This window comes from Zalophus californianus, chromosome 5 (assembly GCF_009762305.2).
Source record: "Zalophus californianus isolate mZalCal1 chromosome 5, mZalCal1.pri.v2, whole genome shotgun sequence".
Taxonomy (NCBI): Eukaryota; Metazoa; Chordata; class Mammalia; order Carnivora; family Otariidae; genus Zalophus; species Zalophus californianus.
Window position 1 is genome coordinate 128,949,678 of NC_045599.1, and position 20,941 is coordinate 128,970,618.

The 20,941-nt window shown below is 42.0% G+C and overlaps 1 protein-coding gene across 10 annotated transcripts in view; it reads right to left on the minus strand.

Annotated features, from left to right (window-relative positions):
• PDZD2 (PDZ domain containing 2) overlaps positions 1–20,941 on the minus strand; it is a 343,304-nt gene that overhangs the window by 25,976 nt on the left and 296,387 nt on the right. For 9 of the 10 annotated variants that reach the window (XM_027604791.2, XM_027604788.2, XM_027604789.2 and 6 more), the window contains 8 exons: positions 15,870–16,015; positions 12,566–12,685; positions 11,659–11,773; positions 9,153–9,226; positions 8,778–9,003; positions 7,329–7,446; positions 5,694–5,826; positions 1,152–1,221 (listed from right to left, as the gene is read on the minus strand). In XM_027604791.2, coding sequence (XP_027460592.2) covers positions 1,152–1,221; positions 5,694–5,826; positions 7,329–7,446; positions 8,778–9,003; positions 9,153–9,226; positions 11,659–11,773; positions 12,566–12,685; positions 15,870–16,015 — 1,002 coding nt within the window. Of the gene's footprint in view, positions 1–1,151; positions 1,222–5,693; positions 5,827–7,328; positions 7,447–8,777; positions 9,004–9,152; positions 9,227–11,658; positions 11,774–12,565; positions 12,686–15,869; positions 16,016–19,194; positions 19,266–20,941 lie in introns of all 10 variants that reach the window. The other variant, XM_027604797.2, reaches the window with a different exon arrangement.

The window sequence follows — 20,941 nt, forward strand, 5'->3', positions numbered from 1 at the left end:
TCCTCAACTATTTATAAGGCTGAGACCCTCACTGATCTGACCCCACAGTGCTCAGCATTGCACCTGGATCTAGGAAGTATTCAGTGATATTAGCTGAATGGATCGAAGGATCAATGAACAAAGAAACACCACTCAAGAAACTCCTGAAGGAACTCGGGGGAGGGTTGAATACCTATTTTGGTTTTTAGTAGAAGGATGAAAAGATTTGGCATTGAAACTTTAAATTATATGCCATGAGCAAAAAGAGCTTGCACATGAGGTTCATAGCTTAATAAAATCTTTTGTAAATGATCGTGGGCATATGCCGGGATTATGAAAGGGCAGCTTGCAGGCAGGTCAGGAGAAGGGCCTGGCCAAATAAAGAGCCCATTATGGCTGGGCCTACTTTAAATATATTAATTATGGATGCAAATAATGAGGGTATTCCATGGCTGCCAAAAAATCCTGTGCCTTCCTTTTCCTCTGACAACCAGTAACTCACGTCTGTTTCTTTTTCTCCCGACATCAGTCTTGACATCAGTAATATCTTGAGTTGAGACATGTTTGCAGAGTCCCTTTGGATTTCCATTCTACTGGAAACATTACTTTTAAAACTTGATGCAATGTTTCCAATTTGAAATTCATAGGAAATTCTTACTATCTCAATCCTTCGCTGCCTGAACTTTCCCACTTAAGAAAAGGGGGAAATCATGATTTGGGGAGCTTCTACTATTACTCTTTTTCAGTTGAAACTTAAAAAAAATATCTACTTATTATTGAAGTAAGGCTGCCATACTGGGTGGAAACCTTTAGTTCATGTAAAGAAACCCCAGGCTTTGGAACGGAGAACACACTGTGTCTACCAAACAACTGATATTTTGGTATTACTTTTTACCTAGGCCATTTCAGATGAATTGTACATAAACAAATGAAATGCTGTTAACTCATGTTTGTAAATTATCTCATAGTGTATGTGCTTTAATAAAGCACATTAAATAACAGCAGAAATCAAAAGTAGCAGCTAGGAACAAGCACGGGATCTCTTTGACAATGACTTCTGCCAAACCTGATAATGACGAAGACTCTAATATCACGGCATGGGGCAGGGCCCCCTGGGGGAGCTTCCTGGAAAGCTCTACTCAATGCTGGACGAAGACGTGCAATTATAGTACCTGAGCTGGCCTCTTTGCTCTCCTGATAAGTGCTGCGTGCGATCACCGCGTCCATTTCCTGCTCGGAAACCTGATTTTCAGCAGAAAGCACAAATGAGATGGTTTTCTTTCTTTATTTTCCCCCAATAAAAGTAGCTAGGACCTGAGTCAGAGGTTGAGTGCAGATAAAGAGGGACATCACAGCGCCAAAGATTATGACTGTCCTTGGAAGCAATAACTCAGGGCATATAAGGACAGCTGGGTTAGCTGATCGCTTCCAACAATATGTTCAAAACAAGACCTTCGAATGGTTCCCAAAGTCATTAACGCGCCCAGGTGCTATAGTTACCAACCACACGGCTGATACCTGCCTCTCTCTAGAACACTCACTTCTATTTCTTTTCTTCCTAGATTTTATTTAAACAATTGCAAACCTACATAAAGCTTGTAAAAGTAGCACAAGAGGAGTATACTCTTCACTGTTGTTGTTTTTAAATATTCTGCCATATTTACACTCATGCTCTTTTTTTAAGATCTTATTTATGTATGTATGTATGTATTTATTTGACAGAGAGAGAGAGAGAGGGAGGGAGGGAGGGAGAGAGAAACCACATGAGCAGGGGGAAAAGCAGAGAGCGAGGGAGAGAGAATCTGAGCATGGAGCCCAATGCAGGGATCGATCCCACAACCGCGAGATCATGACCCGAGCCGAAACCAGGAGTCGGAGGCTTAACTGACTGACAGCCATCCAGGCTCCCCACTCATGCTCTTTCTTAACACACAACACACACACACACACACACACTGCTTCACTTTTTACTAAACCATTTGGAAGTTAGTTGCAGACATCATGAACATTCACCCAGAAATATTTTAGCATGTATCTCCTCAAAACAAGGACATTCTCTTCAATAACCCTGGTACTATTATCATGCTAGGAAACTTTTTTTTTTTTATCATTCTAGGAAACTTAACATTGACACAAACGACTGTCTAATTTACATTTCATATTCCAATTTAGCTAACTGTCCTAATACTATCCTTCAGAAACACTATTCCAAGTGTGTCTGTAGACAGAAGTAGTTCATAGGAAATTTGATGCCAGCTTGCGAGGAGATAGGTCTTCCCTCCAGAACGCTTATCAACACTCAGTTTCTTTCACCAACAGTGTCCTCCTGGGGACTGTTGTGTGCACTGAACTGAGTGGTGTACATCATGAGGTAACTGACTTGCATTCTGGTGCGAGCTCCTTACCTTGTGGATCTTAGTAGATGGTCACCAGCCAACACCTTTGCATAGTAATGCTTCATAGAAATTTCATTTTTGGCAATCCAGAATTCAATTCAGGGTCTAATTGTCATGTCTTTTTAGACTCCTTTAATCCAGAACATTGCTGAGCCTTTCTTTGTCACAATATTGATATTTTGGAAGAAACCCAGGCCAATCAAACCCCCAATTAGGATTTGTGTGATAGTTTCTTCATGCTAAGATTTAGGTTATGCATTTTTTTTTGGCAGAAAAACTACAAAAACTGTTTCCTCCTCATGCTTTAGAGAGGCACTCAGGGTCAGTGTTTCATGTTTCACGGCTGGTGACAACTTTGACCATGTGGTTAGGATGGAGTTCATCAGATTTCTCCACTGGATTTTTTTTGGGGGGGGGTCATCAGTGAGTGATCTATGAGGAGACAGCTTGAGACAACATCAATATCCTGCTCCCCAGTATATTTTTACTCAATAGTTTTAGCATCATTGATGATTTTTACTTGGATCAATTTTTACAATGAACTTTTCAAAACAGTCATTTCATAACTCTTCTTTTCTTTCTATATTTACTGGTATCATGGTAGATTCATGGATTTTTTTCCACCATCAGTTGTTATCCATAACTGTCATTATTCATGGAAAAGAATTTTTTAAAGCCTGACATACGCTGAATTATGAGATATTTTAAAAGACAATTACATAACTTGCATAGAATTTCTTTTTTAAAGGTAAGAATACTGTAAAGTTAGAATGGTAATTTTGTGTAGTAAAATAACATTTAGCATAAATAATATTTGGATAAGCATAGCAATTTGTCCTCATAAGTAAATAAAGCTATGCAGGATTCAGCATTACATTTTAACCTAACAGATAAATCATGATCACATGTTTTTGTAATACTTCCTAGCAGGCTTCACAGGAAATAAATGTATTTATACATTAAATAAATGTATGCACACAGGCATATACATGTGAATACACACACATACTTCATAAAGCAAAGAGTAATTTTGTATAAATGAGTCAGGGAAAAACATCACCTTAGACAGCGGTTGCCAATTTTTCTTGACATTAGACTTTCAATATTTGCAACTGCTTTTCTGAGTGGGAAAAAAATGGCTGGGGTTTGAAACAAGTGAAGGATTTCCTGGATAATTCTATTCATGCTGAGAGCCCCAGTACCAGTTAAAAATGGACCCCTCTGACCTTCTTCTGGCAAGTCCAAATCTTAGCTTGTCTAGACCTGGAGGGTTTGAATATCCCAGTTGGGCAGCCACTGCTCCAGTCATTATGGGAAACAGAAGAAAAGAAAATCCTTGTGGTATTTCTACTGGAACAACATGAAAACTAAGGAAGCACATACATTCAGTACCAAAATGTACTATTGGCATGAAATGCTGGGGTGAGTGGTATAAAAATACATTAAACATAAAGTGGAATCTTGACCAAAAGAAAAATATAGTATGATGTTACAACTAAGAACACCATGTTTACCTAGGAAGAAATGTGAAATCTAGTCAAACAAATACTGAAATCTGGTTTTGCGGGATTTATCTCCAATGCCATCGTGACGACCATTTTACTGTGGCTAGAAACATGAATCAACCTGTATTCAACAGGCTCGCAGACCACCAGTCCATCAGGATTATTATGCTTTGCACGGAAACGCCATTTTGATGTTTGATTGTATTGGCAAATTGGGCAGATGCTTTTGGGCTGAGTTGAAGCAGACCTCCAAACAAATCGTGACCTGTGCTATGTTGGAATGGATTTTGAAGTCAGACATGCCTGAAGCCAATGACTGCAAATCACTGAGAACTGATTTTTTTATAATGTTGCTGAGGGACGTGCTAGGTCAGCCCAAGCTTATTGGACTGCTTTGGAAAAGGGAAAAGGGAAGGGGGAAGGGGGAAGGGGGAAGAGGGTATGGCCATGCAGGTGATGGAATCCAAGGGACGACCCTGGAGGAAGGAGCCAAGACCACTCTAGCTGTGAGTATGAGGCAAAATGCTGTTAAAAATGACCCCAAGAGAGCCATGGGAGACAGCAGGAAGACGAGAAGAGGCTGTAAGGGAAAGTGTTAGGACCACAAAATAGAAAGGAGGAAAAATAGGAAGTGACAAGAGAAAAAATGGAAAAAGAAGCATACTTGGTTTTATATGAATGATATTCAAGAAGTTTTTATTTAAGACATATATGAGAATGCATGTAGACAAGAGAAGACAATCTGGGGAAAAAAACAGTAGCGGATTTGACTTTGAATCAGTCTAATGGCAATTGTCGACCAAGCACTGTGGAGAACCAGTACAACAGACCCCACTAAGACACTAAAAGTGATGCCATAAAATTAACACACGAAAGAAATCTCAGGCATGGGAGGACCCACGAGGTCTCTCCGCACAGACTTCTTACTCTCAAAATGGCATACAAGTCCAATAAGCAGAGCAGCCTGGGCCCATTTAGGACATAATAGTATAAATGATACAGAGGAGGTGGTCATAGGACAGGCACAAAAAGGGCTAATGTTCTTAAGGAGCATTTTGAGTTGTTGGAAGGAAAAGGTTAAATTTTGTAAAAATACAACCTGATTGCAATATTAGAGACAAGCTAATTTAAAAAGATTTTTACATCAAGTACTCGAAACAACAACAACAAAAAAATAGTGCTCAACGCAGTAGAATCTAATTTGCTGAAGTGGCTTCTGGTTAACCTAAAAAAATTCGAAACAACTGCTTAAGTATAGAAAAGACACAACCAAATACCAGCAAAGGCCAAGGATACAGGGGCTATGATTATCTGCAAATTCCACAATGTGATATTGATGCTGAAAAAAAAATTAGTGGGCTCTTAAGCCTTAATTACAGAAGTATTCTGCTCAGGTTGAGGATGGCCTAGAGGGACCATTTAGTCCACCTCTCTCAGATTTTCTTGATGCAGAAACCCAAAAAAGGTTAAATATCTCACCAGAGATCAAACAACCAGCTGGGACTTACTCAGAACCGAGCACTCTTATCTTCTACCACATTTTATACCAATAACAATGTCACCAATAACAATGTCAAAATTTTCTAATAAAATTTCTAAGAGTGTGAAGACAAAGACGTCCAGATAGTGATTTGTTTCCCATGTGTATCGGTTACCTTGGTCACCGTGTGACCACAAACTGATGATTCCCATGCCCAGCTGGGTAAACTGTCTCACCAAAGAGCGTGCATCATCATAGGAACACATGTCTCACTGCTTCAGGACAAATAGCCATGCCATCTTCCCATACTCAGAACAATATGAAATACTTCACCTTTGGGTTAGGGTGCCGGCCGATGACAAGGCGAACGGGTCCTGGGGGGCATTTGCTCAGGATGGTATGGACCTTGCTTAAAGCAGCATGGCGGACGTTGACCGAGTTCACTTCCAGGATTTGATCTCCGCGGCTAGGGAGGACAAATGACCAATACTCTGTGGTAACAGTTAGCTTTTTATAAGACCTCCTTCTGGGAGAGGTTTATAATATGAAATCTCTTCTGAATACCTTAAACAAGCAAATGACATCCTTTTGTCTTTGCATATGGGTAAAAAAGCAACACATTCATATAAACAAAGCACTGTACATAGCAATACTTTGAACAGGTATTATTATTCCTATTATTTAGATAAGGCCCCAGGCTCAGAGAGCTCACCCTGATGTCACACACTGTTGAACTCAGGTCTGTCTACCTTTTGATCATCCCAAGATAGCCCCTTGACCACCATCATTTTTTTTCCTACCATCTTGAAATGATTATTGTCATATAATTTGAGGAAGAAATACCTGAAGCTCAAAGGTTACCCAAGAGTTTGTAAAACCGTTTCAAATTTGAACAAATGAGAAATTGGGGACAAGATGCCCATTTTGACTTGAAATTATAGGCAGAGAACTCACTATGAAAGAACAAAGACTCTTTATGTGGGGTTTGAAGAATGTTCATTTGGCAGGCTCCAGACATATGGAACCATTCAAGAAAGAAACATCATCTTGGGATGTCATTAAAGGATTTTTTTTCCAGGGGTTCTAAAAGTATATTTTCTTTAATGTACTTTGGATGATTTGCTAAAAAATTTTTTTTGTATGGAAATTCACTCTGATGATTAACTAAAAACATAATATAATCTATTGACAGGGCCCCAAAATGGCAACCTTAAGGAATATCATTTTGACAATTCCTCAACTGCTCAAGGACTTGGAAGCTTACAGGGGAGAAAGGTGATACTGTTTGCACAGGGTGCTTTGTGCAATGTGTGTACTTCTTGTGAAGTTTAGGTGGGCACAGGCCCATTGCAGTCACTCCGAATGGAACATCTAGACGTCTCTTTATAAACAGAACACCCATGCTACCAATCAACTAGCCGGACGGAGAAATCAGACGCACAGTGATTTCAGACAATAAGCATCTAGACAACATCACTCAAAAAGGAATGAAACAACAGGAAAGACTCAAGAGATCATACTTAATCATAAAGGCCTCCTGGTGAAGGGCAGGCTTTCAGGACTCTTTGGTATCCAGCGATTATGAGCTGTTAGGAGCAGTTCCTAGCATCACATATGAATTTTACATAAATGAATATAAACATGAAAGAAAATACTTAGATAATCATAGATACCTGTACAGAATTGTATTTTGTCAAGTTTCTGAAACTGAGCTTCTGAGTCCAAATAGATCAAAGTAGGCAAGCCAAGATGCAGAGTTCTCTACTTCAACCCAATTTCAATTAGATTAGCTTTTCCCCTTTCAGGAAATGCTATCAATTGTAACCTGGGCTACATTACTGCCAATAATACAAAAGTTTAGGATTTCACACAAGGATGTAATAGGGGCAGGATACCTTACATATTCATTCATTCATTCATTCATTCATGAACGCGCGAGAAGCCTATATGATCGGGTTTACAACAAACCTCAGATTGCTCTCCATCTTGGCCACTGAGCCTGGGGCCAGGCTGTGGATGTAGATCCCTGGAGGGCTGTTCTCCAGAGCCAGGCAGCAGGCACCGATGCCTAATCCAACTCTTGGCTCTGTGAGAGGCATCAGTCAAAGAAAATAAAATTAAAAAAAAAAAAAGTATAAGTGATCTGAAGCTGCATTAAGGTATATTCAGACCAATAACCATTTATTTGTGACCAGACTCAGAATGGAAATCCTGCTTTCCTTTGTCAACATCATCATATTCTGTAAATGAAATGAGTTCACAGCAGACTAGGCTAACTATGGGCTGTGAATTATTCAGTGGTCCGCTCTCTGCTTAGTCTAAAGAGCCTCCTCAAGTCTGTTTCTGGAAATAGGCAGAGTCAAAGTAATTATATATATATACGTATGTATATCTTTTTTTTTTTTTTTTTAAGAATAAGTAATCTCTGCACTCAATGTGGGGCTGCAACTCACAACCCTGAGATCAAGAGTCATGTGCTCCACTGACTGGGCCAGCCAGGGGCCCCAGTATTTTTTATTCTGGATACACAGCTTTAAGTTTTCTTTCACTTGCCTTTTTTAGCAATTAATCTCTTGGTTATTTAACTGCTCATCATATTTCTGTAGTAGGGGTAGAGAAAAAGGAAAGAAAGACGAAAAGCAGTAAGATTTGGTGAAGACCCACAACTTTTAGTTGTTGACTGTATTTTTTTTTAAAGATTTTATTTATTTATTTACTTGAGAGAGCGAGAATGAGAGAGAGAGTGAGCACATGAGAGGGGGAAGGGTCAGAGGGAGAAGCAGACTCCCCGCCGAGCAGGGAGCCCGATGTGGGACTCGATCCCGGGACTCCGGGATCATGACCTGAGCCGAAGGCAGTCGCTTAACCGACTGAGCCACCCAGGCGCCCCTGTATTTTTTTTTTAATATTTTATTTATTTGTTTGACAGAGACAGTGAGAGACGGAACATAGCAGGGGGAGTGGGAGAGGGAGAAGCAGGCTTCCCGCCGAGCAGGGAGCCTGATGCGGGGCTCGATCCCAGGACCCTGGGATCATGACCTGAGCCAAAGGCAGACGCTCAATGACTGAGCCACCCAGGCGCCCTGTTCTTTAAAATTTTATATTAGCCCTAGAATTAAGCCAGTCTGTGATTTTTCTTTCTTTTTTTTTTTAACATGCGTTTCTGACACACAGTGATTCATCTGGGGAGAGCTTAAAAGACTTTTTGTGCTAGTGCTAACTTCTTTTCACTTTAGTAAAATGACTAAAATCTCTACTTTTGATCCCACTGTCCATTTAGAGAACTACCATACATTGTTGGCAGCGGATTGTTCCAAAGGAACAATTTATAGAAAAAATATAAAAGGTTATCCTAAGAACAGATTACAAATTGTTACTCGAGAGAATGCAGTGAAAGTGAGGAAGAGCTGGTATCACCTTTGTTGAGTGTTACTTCCATGACAACCCTGTCCTTGGGCCCAGGGGCCTTCCGACCCAGGGACGAAGAGCTGCCTTCATCAGAGCCTGCCGCTGAGCTGCCCCCACTGGTGTTGAAGTTTGGGGAGCTGGATCTGCTCACGTGTGTGGGTGTTGAGCAGGGCGTGAGGCTTGGGCTCAGTAACTTTGTGCGTACCGTTAAGACAAATAATCCACTCCGGATTTGCTGAAAAACCAAGAGGACAGAAGGGCAAAAACATTCAGACTGTTCCTAGATCGAAGGGTGGGGAAAAAAAAAAAACTCAAACCCAAACCAGAAGGAAATAAAGGAAAAAAACTAAAGAAGACAAAAGAGATAAATACGAATGTTGTTACCTTAAAGGTATGAATGGCTTCTTGGAACGTCAAGCCCTTTATTGGTATTCCATTTACATCAAGGATTTCATCCCCTAGTGACCAAATAGGAGAATTACATTAACATTGTGCTTTAGAAGAGGATAGCATATGGTACCTGATTCACAAGTCTATAAAATGATTTTTATTGTTCCAGTGTGCTTTCATTAACTTAGCTCCCAGGAATTTCACAAAATGGGACAACTAATAACAATGCATATTCTTTCGCAGTATTTCTGTATCTCCATCTTTAATGAAAACAACTAGGGGACGTATCAAGACCTTATTCTTCAGCCATTGCCAAGTTTGATTAATAGGAGTCCTACGTTTAGAGATCAAAATGCAATAATGAGTCCCAAGTCTTTCCACACAGTGTTTAAGAACTTAAGGCCACTGGCAATAAAGCAAGAACATATACAACATGTGAGAAATCCACTTCTGTATTTGTAGAAAGACAAGATTTTTGAGCTTGGAGAATCATCATGGGTTGTAGAAAACTGTTTTAATAACAGAGACAAAAACTTTTGAGATACTGTTTAAGAATGGCAGCCCTGCCTCCAGAAATAGTCTAGATCCCTGGTCTTCTTGATGCTGTTCCAGGTTCTCAGTCATGAACCTGGTCAATCACTACGTGCTTCTATCTAAGAGATTATTGTGGGCTAATACCAAGTTGCTCTCTCATTCATTTTCTCTCTCTCTCTCTTTCTCCCAAACTATCCTGGACTCATCCTCATCTTCAAGCCCAAGAAGGTAGAGTCAGGTCATTTTTCCAGCTTGGACATCCCGTTGACCTGTAAGAGTTTGTTTTTGGTTTAAACTCTTGTAACATGGTCTGTGTTTTGGAATAACAGTTCATCAAAAACACGACAAAGGGGCCCCCGAGAGAAGAACAGATGAACTTCGTACAGCAGTTCAGGACAAAAGGGGGACTTCCCTTACCTATAACAAAGTGCAAATCAGCATCAGAACACAGCTTTTCACCTCTCATGGACAGCTAATCCCAGGAGCACACTGTGTATTCCACTAAAGGAATCCAGTAGATGAGTTTGAAAATGTAGCAGGACCCCATGCATTTGTTATGTGCCTTCTCTCTAATGCAATTACAGAAGTTGTAAAAGGAGTGAAATGACCTGTTTAAAAATAATCACCTAACTAGGTGAGGTTTTTGGTTTGCTTCCACATAGGAAATGATTGCTCATGCTCTTAAAAATCTTTATACAAGATTTTTAAAAGATCATTCAACACGTTGAAAATCCATTCCAATGATTTACCTTTATTGTAATTGAACACGTATGAAAAAACAAGTATTTAGGAGACTCAAGTGCTATTATCCTTTACTAACTACTGCTTTTTCCTCCATTTCCCCCCATTTTACCAGTATTGCAGGATGAATTTCAATCAAATGAGCACATGGCACATCCATTATAAAAATGCTGTTAGAATTTCACATTGTTCTGAAACTAGATACAAATATCACCTGGGAGTTAATCCTTCCTCTAAGAGAGAGAAATATTCTGTCCTCAAAATAAGCCTGGTCACATCTTATCATTAGCATGTAGGCTCCTAGGGTAGCTCTGCCTAGAAAAAAGAGCCTCCAGTGGACTCTTATCAGTTAAAAAAATAAGCCAGCAGAACATAACAGTACCTACAGCCAATTGAGTCAATTGAACTGACCAGTCACAGCATTTCTGAAGGTAACTACAAATAGTGTGATTTAGTCATTTCATGAAGGAAATGTGTTAATAAGGCAGGAAAAAAATCAGGGCTCACGAATAGGATCTAATGTCCAGCATGGTGACTATAGTTAGCAATACTGTTCTGTCCAGCTGAAAATTTCTAAGGGAGTAGATCTTAAATGTTCTCACCTCCCCCCATCATACATAGTCATTATATGATGTGATGAGGGTGTTAGCCAAATCAATGTGCTGCTCATTTTGCAATATATGTGTATGTCAAACCATCATGTTGTACGCCTTCAACTTACACAATGTTATGGATCAATTACATCTCAATAAAGCTGGGAGGAAAAAAAGCACTCATTTAGTATGTTTATGCATGGCAAAATGGCAGGTGCTGTGGAGAATATAAAAGGTGTGTATGTACTCAGCCCTGAGGCAAGAATGGCCTGTAAACTCTCAGGAATTTTCAAGGTAAGGAACATGATCAAGGACCAAGGGGACAAGACAGACATTTAAAGACCTAAATAAAAAATATCAAATCATTCCACACATCTCATTTAATGCCCACAATGACACCTCAAGATAGGTATTAATATTCCAAGTTTACAAACTGAGGAAAGTGAAGCTCAGGTTACATCAACTGTCCAAGGTCATGATGTAGTAAGTGTTGGATTCAGCTCAGGTCTACTTGACCCCCAAGACCATGGCCCTTGGCTGCTGTGCCACTGGTTTCACATCTTGCAATGGGGCAGATTCTGATGTAATCAGAGCTCACCACCACTGAGAACCACTGAGAGGCTTTCTCCTACCTTCTTTAAGTCTTCCATCCTCTGCAGCTGATCCATTTGGGAAAATGGTCTTGACAAAAATCCCCATCTGTCCTCGAATGCAGTCTCGACCTCCAGCAATGCTAAAGCCAAGGCCCTACACCCCAAGCAGAAGGGGGTCCAGGTTGTCATTGCAGTATTTAACTGAGGGTATCTGCTCTTGTTTCTATTTAACCGAGGCCTCCTTCCCAGCTAGGCTCAGAGTTAAGCTAACCAGCTATAAATTTAAATTTGCGTTCCCTTTTCCACTTCCTTCCTCAGATCTATTTGCATTGCGCTAGCTACGCATTAAAGGGAGAAAGTTTTACGTTGAAACATATGAACTTGCCAGTATTTGACAACCTTTGATCTCCAAAAATGGCAACTTCACATGGATTGATTAATAGCTCAGGAGAGTCATTTCATACAATTCGGGTGCCATATTTATTTTATTGTTTTGTGTCAGTCTTTCCATTTTGTATAATATCGAAATGGATGTTTTGACATTTGTACAATACCAACTTTTTTGTATTATTCTCTTTGTGATAATGGCAATGTTATGAAATTCATTCAAAAGGATAACTAGGAATATATCCCCTGAAGCTACAGGGGTGGCTTTTCTTTCAATAGGAGTAAATGTTGGAGCATTCACTTCACCCTCGCCTGTGCCCTAGCTCCCAGGTGCTGGTGACTCCTTATGTTGTAAGGCCAAAAGGGTGTGACTCACTCAGCAGCCCACAGGAAAGGATGCTAGGGAATCCACTCAAATCTATACAAAGGCCACTTAATCTACTCCTCTTTGTATCTTTTATTTTTTATTTCATGTAAAAACAACAACAAAGTTAACCATTTAGGAAATATATGCTAACATTCACCTGGGGGCCAAAACAGTGAGCAGAAAGGAGCTCACCTTGCCTTTTTCTTTGTACAGCCCGATGATCGAGATGACCGATGGCCGAATGAGTCTCCAAGGAGATTCCACCTGAGTGGCGCTTAGGGAGCGCGTGGACTTCTTTACAATCTGGTATTCCTAAAAGTCAGCGCATGGCCAGATCAGGGATAGTCTCATTTACCCTTCTGGGGTCTCTGGCATCAAAATATATTCAGATTGTGAAAACCTCAATTGTCTTTTGGGTTAGACAGCCATTTCTCTGCGCTCTGTCTCTGGTCAAGCAGCTAAAGGAGTTTTTAATGAATCGCACTGGATTCAGCCATCCCCCTGCTGTAACATACTGCCATGCTTCCCTCTCCACAGAAAGAGCTGAGTGGAGGCTGCAAGCACCCAGGGTTGCTCTTTCTTTGACCATACCCCACACATCCTACTTTGTGCTTTCTGGAATGGAGTCAGGAACCAGAAGCCGAGAGGCCTCAGAGACGTAGGAGGGCTATCCTGTGGTCAGGTTCTCCCTGGAAGCCGCTCCCTACCCCCATCCCAAGTTCACAACCATGGTTAGAAAGTATTTTGCCATGGCGCGCTTGGGTGGCTCAGTTGTTAAGCGTCTGCCTTCGGCTCAGGTCATGATCCCAGGGTCCTGGGATTGAGCCCTGCATCAGGTTCTGCTTCTCCCTCTCCCTGCTCCGCGGGAAGCCTGCTTCTCCCTCTCCCACTCCCACTGCTGTGTTCCCTCTCTCACGGTCTCTCTCTCTCTCTCTAATAAATAAATCTTAAAAAAAAAAAAAGTATCTTGCCATTTTAACCAAAAACGTAGCAAGCCCTTGTTTCTTATAAAACCCAAACCACAAACCCCGACAACTGTTATTCCACATAAAACACCCCACTGACAAACGGCAGCAGCTTCGGTTTTAACCCCTCACATTTGGAAAAGAAAATACTTTCCCGTCAGCCACCGTGTCCCCCTGTCCTGGCATGCAGAAGCTCAAATCTCAACCCCTTTCCTGTCCATCACCCACATGCACACGTGTGTAAGCAGGGTACACTATAACATAAACAAGAGTTTCAGCAAACCTATTGCTAAAGCACTTCCACAATCTATCTTCTTGCTATCCTTCTTAGAATAATCAATCTCTTAAATGAGACAGATATTCCAGCATACGCAAAAAAAGAAAAAAAAATCACTTCGTGCTTAATGTGGGAAAAGAGACATCAGAAAATAGTTTTTAATCCTTAATTAGTATATTCTACAGCCAAGGTAGAAATGAGATGTCTGCTAATGATATTTTTGTATTCCTGGCACCTTAAAACCATTATATTTTGCAGTTTTACAAAATATCTACCAGCTATGCTGGCCTCCCAGACTCTGATTCATTTAAAAAATGTTGGCTTGGCAAGGTTACTACCCTTTTACTGAAACCATCATGGAGACGGCCAGACATAGCCCGTGGGTTTTCAACCCTCGAATACGGAGTTCATGTGTAGACTTGTGAGGGAACTCTCTCTGACCAATCTCCAGCTGCACCTCCTGCCATCTCCCCTTTGGGCGCCGGCGGGAACCATTGGCCTGCATGCTTCCTTGTTCTCTTGATGAGTTTCAGGGGTCCCACTGCACTTTTTAGACCTCTGCTGTCCAATATAGTCACCTGTGGCTGATCTATACCCAAACGAAGATTAAAATAACAGTTCCACTCCTCAGTCTCACTATCCACTTTGCATGTGCTCAAGTAGACACACGTGGCTACCGTACTGGACAGTACACACATAACCTGTTTCCATCATTGTGGAAAGCTGTATTGGGTGGCTCTACGCTCGGCAATGCCTTGTAGGGGAGAGAGAGAGAACAAGGGAAAAGGGTGAATTCTGGCAGAAAAAGAAGAAGAAAAAGAAAAGGATGACTGGACAAGGGGAAAAAGTGTTTCCTCTAAAACCTTCACCAGCCTGTGCTTTCTAGAAGCCTCATTAGAAATTGGTATTTCTGGGCTATAAATACGGTCGGGTTTCTCTCAGTTAAGAAATCACCTCAGAGCGATGCCTCCTTGGCTGTGTGTGATGCCAGGAAACCCTCTCTCATTTTCTGCACTAACTAAAACAGCCTGACAACGTGGCTCTCCTACGATTTCCGATCCACCCCCTGACTCCGCCAGTCCAGTTGGATTATTCTGAGAAGATCACAGGCTCGTCTCCAGTCACGGGTCCGGAGGGGTTTTAACCGGGACCCACACAGGTTTTCTGCTCTGCTTTTTCTCCACATCCCGACTCAAGCTGTCTTTGGGTAGATTCCACACAGAATAACCTCATCAGCAGCTGCCTCTGGAACACGGGCACTTCTTATTTGACTGGCTAGGTAAAATGTTCCTCCCAGTGACTCTGGCAAATCTCTTTGAGACTCATTGGCCTGTCTCTAAAATGGTGATAACACACCCAAAGTAACGACCTGACCCAGGTGACCTGCCCCAGGTCCTTTTCATCTCTACGATCTATGAGTCTACATGCACTTATGGATGTCGCTGCTCCACCCTCCGCCTCCATCTCTGCTTCATTGTAGGCAAGATGCCAGTGGTTTCTCTCGAGCCCTGGGGCTGATGTGCCAGAACTGAAAGAACACTCCACAAGTTCCCCAGAGACTGAGCCTGCCTCCAACTTGGTCAGGAGCTCTCTACCCACTTTTCACTGGGTTGAGGTTGATGTAATTGAGGAAGAGCCCTGTGAAGAATTATGGAGCCCCGAGCTCTCTTGGGGTGGGCCCCGGAATACTAACATCACTGCCTCCTTCACCCGCATCCGCAGCCCCTCTGATCTTGCCTGTGTGAGTCATTACTGTGTAACAGGGAAAATCCCAGACACAGTATAGGCACACACAGGCAATGCCCCCCTCACACGACCCAACACCCACCCAGCCACCCAGTGGTTACGGTGACACCTGACGCACCCACTAAACGGGCACTGGTGGTTGACCACAGACCATGAGGCGCCATGGTCTCCTGGCAGTGAAAGCAGCTCTCAGTTCCAAAACACACAGTAGGAAGGGGGACCAAGATGTCGAGATCCAACAAAAGATTATTTTTCTCTACTGTTTTCAAATACTAGGCTGACTTCCTCCTAACTTCCATGGAGAGACCTCGCTGTCTGTGCTACATCTCTAGTCCCAAATACCCCTGCCCACACAGGTGAGCAGTTCTTCACAACACGGATGTTCTTGTTGGTCTCTGAAAGAGTAAAAGAAAGCCTAGAGACCCAGGGGTGGAAACACGCTCTTACGTCCCTAACCGGGAACCGTGCACAGTATGAGAAAATGAAAGGCTCTGCGGTACCATACTACCTGTGATGCTCCCGTAGAGCCCAGTAGCTGGGGAAGAGAGTGCTTTCGGCCATCGCGGGAGACTTCCAACATCTTGGCCCGGGGGTCCCCATTTCGCACCATGAGCTCATTATATTCTTCAACAGACTCTAGCCGGTGTACACCCCCTTGTAAAAACATGGAGAAAAACATGGCATGATATGGGATGGAAAGAATCTTATGAGAGCATCACAGGCATGAACTTGTTGCATTTACAGCCACACTACACAGTTTCCAGGAGGCCTGGTGTCTAATACCTCCAAAGCACTGAGCTCATCGCTTTCTACCAATAAGCTCTGCCTGATCTGGGTGAGCACTGGGGCCATTGATTCCAGATTATGAAGAAAGTGCCAGTCTTTGAAGGGACCAGACTGGATATGGGAAAATGCATAGAGACGGAACACAAGCAGGCTTCCCACCACGCAGGGGCGGGCTCCATCCCAGGGCCCCGGGATCATGACCTGAGCCGAAGGCAGACGCTTACCGACTGAGCCACCCGGGTGCCCCTAAATAAACTTTCTTATTAAAGAATGAAAACTTACAGAAATATGCACACGTCATAAGGGTACAGTTCCATGAAATTTCACAAAGTGAATGTTCCAAAAACCAACACTCAGACCAAGAAACAGAGTATTTCTGGAAGCCAAAAGCCACTTTGGCACCACTAACCACCCTTCACCCACGGTAACCATTATCCCACTTCCAACATCATAGATGACTTTTGTCTGTTTTTGAACTTCATATAAATGAACACATGTGATATGTACTTTTTTCTCTCTGGCTCCTCATTCTTAGCATCTGTTTGTGAAAGTCCCATGTTGCTGCTAAGAGTCTGTTCATCCCGTTTCTGTGTACTATTTCATTGTATAAACACATCACAATTTGGCTATCCATTCTGTTGCTGATGAACACTTGCTTTGTTTCTAGTTTCAGTTCTAGAACAAGGGTCAACAACTTTTTTGGGGGGGGCGGGTAAAAGCCAGATAGTAAATGTTTTAGGCTCTATTGGCCACAGATGGTCTCTGCTGCATATTCTCTAAACATTTTTTTCTTTTTACAACCCACTGAAGACGTAGAAAGCATTTCTAGCTTGTGGTCCATACAAATATAGCTGTAGGTGGTAGTTTGCTGACCCCTGATCTAGAACATACTGTTATGGAACATTCTCATACAAATCCTGTCTGTGGGGTACAGACCTAGGACAGAGTTGCTGAGCTCCGGGGACACATCCACCTTTCCTAATGTTGTAACACCACTGTGTGTGAGTCCTAGTTTCCCCACAACCTCGTCATATTTGGTGGGGCCAGTTTTTAAAATTTTAGCTACTCTCATGGATATATAATGACATTTCACTGTGGGTTTTTTTCTTTTTTTTTAAGATTTTATTTTCAAGTAATCTCCACACCCAAAGTGGGGCTTGAACTCATAATCCTGAGATCAAGAGTCCCATGCACCACCAACTGAGCCAGCCAGGGGCCCTCATTGTGGTTTTTAATTTATATTTCACAGATGACCAATGTGACTGAGCTTCTTTCAAATATTCATTGGCCGTTTTACTTCTGTAAATTTGACAGTGGTTTTTTTTTTTTTAATAAAGTTGTAAAGTGCCTGTTCTGCTTATTTTTTTATTGGGTTTCTGTCTTTTTGTTGTTGATTTATAGGAGTTTTAATTTTTTTGGTTAATATGTTTCAGATATGAGTCCTTCATGGGATCTATGTATTACAAGTATCTTCTCCATGTCTGTGACTTGCCTTTTCACTCTTAATGGAATTTTTATTATTTTTTTTTAAAGATTTTATTTATGTATTTGACAGAGCGAGAGAGGGAACACAAACAGGGGGAGTGGGAGAGGGAGAAGCAGGCTTCCCGCGGAGCAGGGAGCCCGACATGGGGCTGGATCCCAGGACCCTGGGATCATGACCTGAGCCGAAGGCAGATGCTTAATGACTGAAACACCCAGGTGCCCCTCTTAATGGTATTTTTAGATGAGCAAAAATTAACAATTTTAACACAGTATGATATATTGATTTTTCCCTGTATGCTTAGAACTTTTGTGTCTTAGGAAATTTTTATAGTAATTTTTAAAGACACCTTTATCAATACCTAGTTTATATTATATGCTATTTTAAAATAAGATAATTTAAGGGACTTTAAACAATGGCTCAATTACATTGACTATAGCTATAATTACATTACAATGTTTACATGCTACATTATAAATGTATATATACATATGTGTGTATGTAGCTATATACACATACAGATTCTTTGTAATATCAAATTCTCCTAGACTATGTTTTGTCTGATGACCTAAAATTCAATTTACCTAAACATTTCTCAGCAAGTTTTTCATGGAATAAAACAGGATGATTCTGTACTCTTTTCAAAATAATATATTGAGTCTTTAATGGTGATGAAAAGTTGGAAGAGTGCTTGTACAATTATATTAACATGAACATCACTAAAAGCTTGGTGTTTCAAAAGCTACGTATTAACTTTGTGATGCAGGTTTTCAAACACCTGAAACTCCTTTGCAATCAAAGAGAAATTTCCATTTAAAAAGATCACAAACCTAGGGCATTAACACGGATAAATCAAAAATACCAAAATTAAAAGGGAATCCTGCTGGCAAAAAAGGCAGTATGAAGTAAGGAAAATTCAGGTTAGAATATCAGGAAAAATGTTCTATAAAATCACTTTAGTCATTCTGGAGCCAGACTAGGCAAAAATCTTCGTGGAAATGGCTGGAACTTCTTTACAGAACCTCTTTAATAATTCATGACTTACTAATTCATGGCCAGATTAATCCATCTTGGCATGCTTACTCATCTGAAAAAGATTTATTAGAAGAAAGTGCCTTTTGAGCTGACAGGGAGGCACTTGCCTTAACAGAAGAGAAACCACATACGGTAGTGTCTGTAGATAATATACTGATACGTGAATACCAGAGTGACTCACTTTTAGAAAATAGGAAATAAATATCCAAGTTTGCAGGACAAATTAGCAGTTGAGCACATTAAAATCTCCTGTTGTCAAACGTCTTTAGACTGAACATAGTCACAGCCCTGAAGGAAGGACCCGGTTCCGTAAGCCTCCCTCACAGGTCTCAAATTACTTTTCCAGCCTTATCTCCCACTGCCCTGCTACGTGAATTTGTGAATTCGTGGCTCTGGCCTGCTGATTCTCAAAGGAGAGGATCTGTCCTCCTTCCACATCCTTTCCAAAACTGGGGAGCCCATAAATATCGCTTGACATTTTACCTCACTTTGCTGGCACCATTGTCTCCCACCCCGAGGGGCTCCTTACCCCTAATCTCCCTGACAAGCTCGGCTGGATTCAATCATGGTTCCTGTTGGATTACTGGATCTTTCAGGAAGCTGAGGAGGAAGAACAGTTGCCAAAAACTTCTCTAACCCATTTTCCCCCATTGCCCCTAAACATCTCTCATGTGTTTTCTCCCTCGTCTAGACCACTGTTGCTTCCTCTTGGGTTCTGTCAAATCTTGCCAAGGTCCTGGCCCTCCTTTATCTTGTGTCCTCTGAATTCCTCCCCGGAGTACCACGACCCAGAGAGACTTCCATCTTCCTACCTCTCATGCGTGCCTTGTCACGGCCTAAAGTTCTCAAGGCTATTCTTGTCTGAACCTATTCAAGCATCTTCCCCTCTTGAGAGGGAAAGAGGAGACGACAATGATAGTAAGGTTGCAAATGACGGTGATGACCGTGATGTTAATGGCGGTGGCGGTGGGGTGTATCACTGCCGTATTCTGCAGGGGCAGCGCCATGTTCCTTCTCTCAACTCCACCTTGCAATGGAGACGGTGTGCTGATTTACAGAATAAATGTACATTATAATCCTCCCTCTACACCTGAAGGAACAGAGACCCAGAGAAGTCAAGTACTTGTCTCGGGTCACACAGGCTGTCATGGCAGAGCTGAGAACTGAACACAGTCCCACCCGACTTCATGCCTGTTATACAAATTTGCTTATTATGGCCCCTGGGTGTCTGGGAAGGACGGGAAGAGAGGGTGACATCCATTTGTGACAAACAGTAGCCAGCTGTGGGTTTACTACTCAGCTGAATGTGCTGCTTGTTCCAAATTAATAGTAGAAACAGCGTTAGAGAATTACGATTTGAAAGGTCCCCAGCCATAATCCCCCTCCCCACATCTGTATCTACAAAGCCCCAGACTGGGGGGTAGGATTCTCATCAAGATTCTCAGGAAGCCAAGGGGTAGGTAAGAAGAATGATCTGGGAGGCAGAGCTTTTTGCTGGCACTGAGTGAGTGACCTTTGGGATTCCCTTCACTTCTCTGGTCTCATCCATAAAATGAGGGATGTGACTGCACAGGTTTCAAAGGTCCCTGATGCCTCCCCAGAGCTCTGTGGCCCTCCTGGGAACTGTTTATAAGGTGTTGATTAACTCTGCCGAGACAGCTGACCTTAGATCTCCATCCCCTACGCCCCTGTGACTCCTAGGCCCCAAACACACACAGGAATTGAATGTCTTTCTCTCTGTTGTTCCTTGGGGCTGCAGGGGAGCTGGCCAGTCTCTCCACATGGGGACCTTCAGCACGATGTTTCCCCTCCAACTTATCAGCCTCTGACCATATCACTGTTTTGTCACAGACCCAAGTTCAGATATACACTGCCTAACTACTATGAGTTACAAATACACTAATTCACTTTATTATTCAGATTTGTTAAAAGAAACAGATGTATTTTATGTACCAGTCACTTTCCCTGAGAACAGCTCAGTAGAGGACCAGGGTGGGGAGCAGTGTCGGGGGTGGGTGAGGGGGCGGTGGTCCTGGTCGGCAGGCACAGACACCACCCTTCCGCATGCATTTGTGCATTAGAGGAGACTGACAGGTTTTAGATGTTAATACACCATGCTTTGGCTGGCCACTTGCATGTGTTTTGTGTGTTTGTTTTTTAATCTGCTCACCCTTTCAAAGCCAGGATTATTATCTCCTTTATTCAGGTGAGGGAGTGGAAGTTCAGGGGCTTGAAGTAACCGGCCCAAGGTCACAGGAGACGCCTTTCATGGGTGG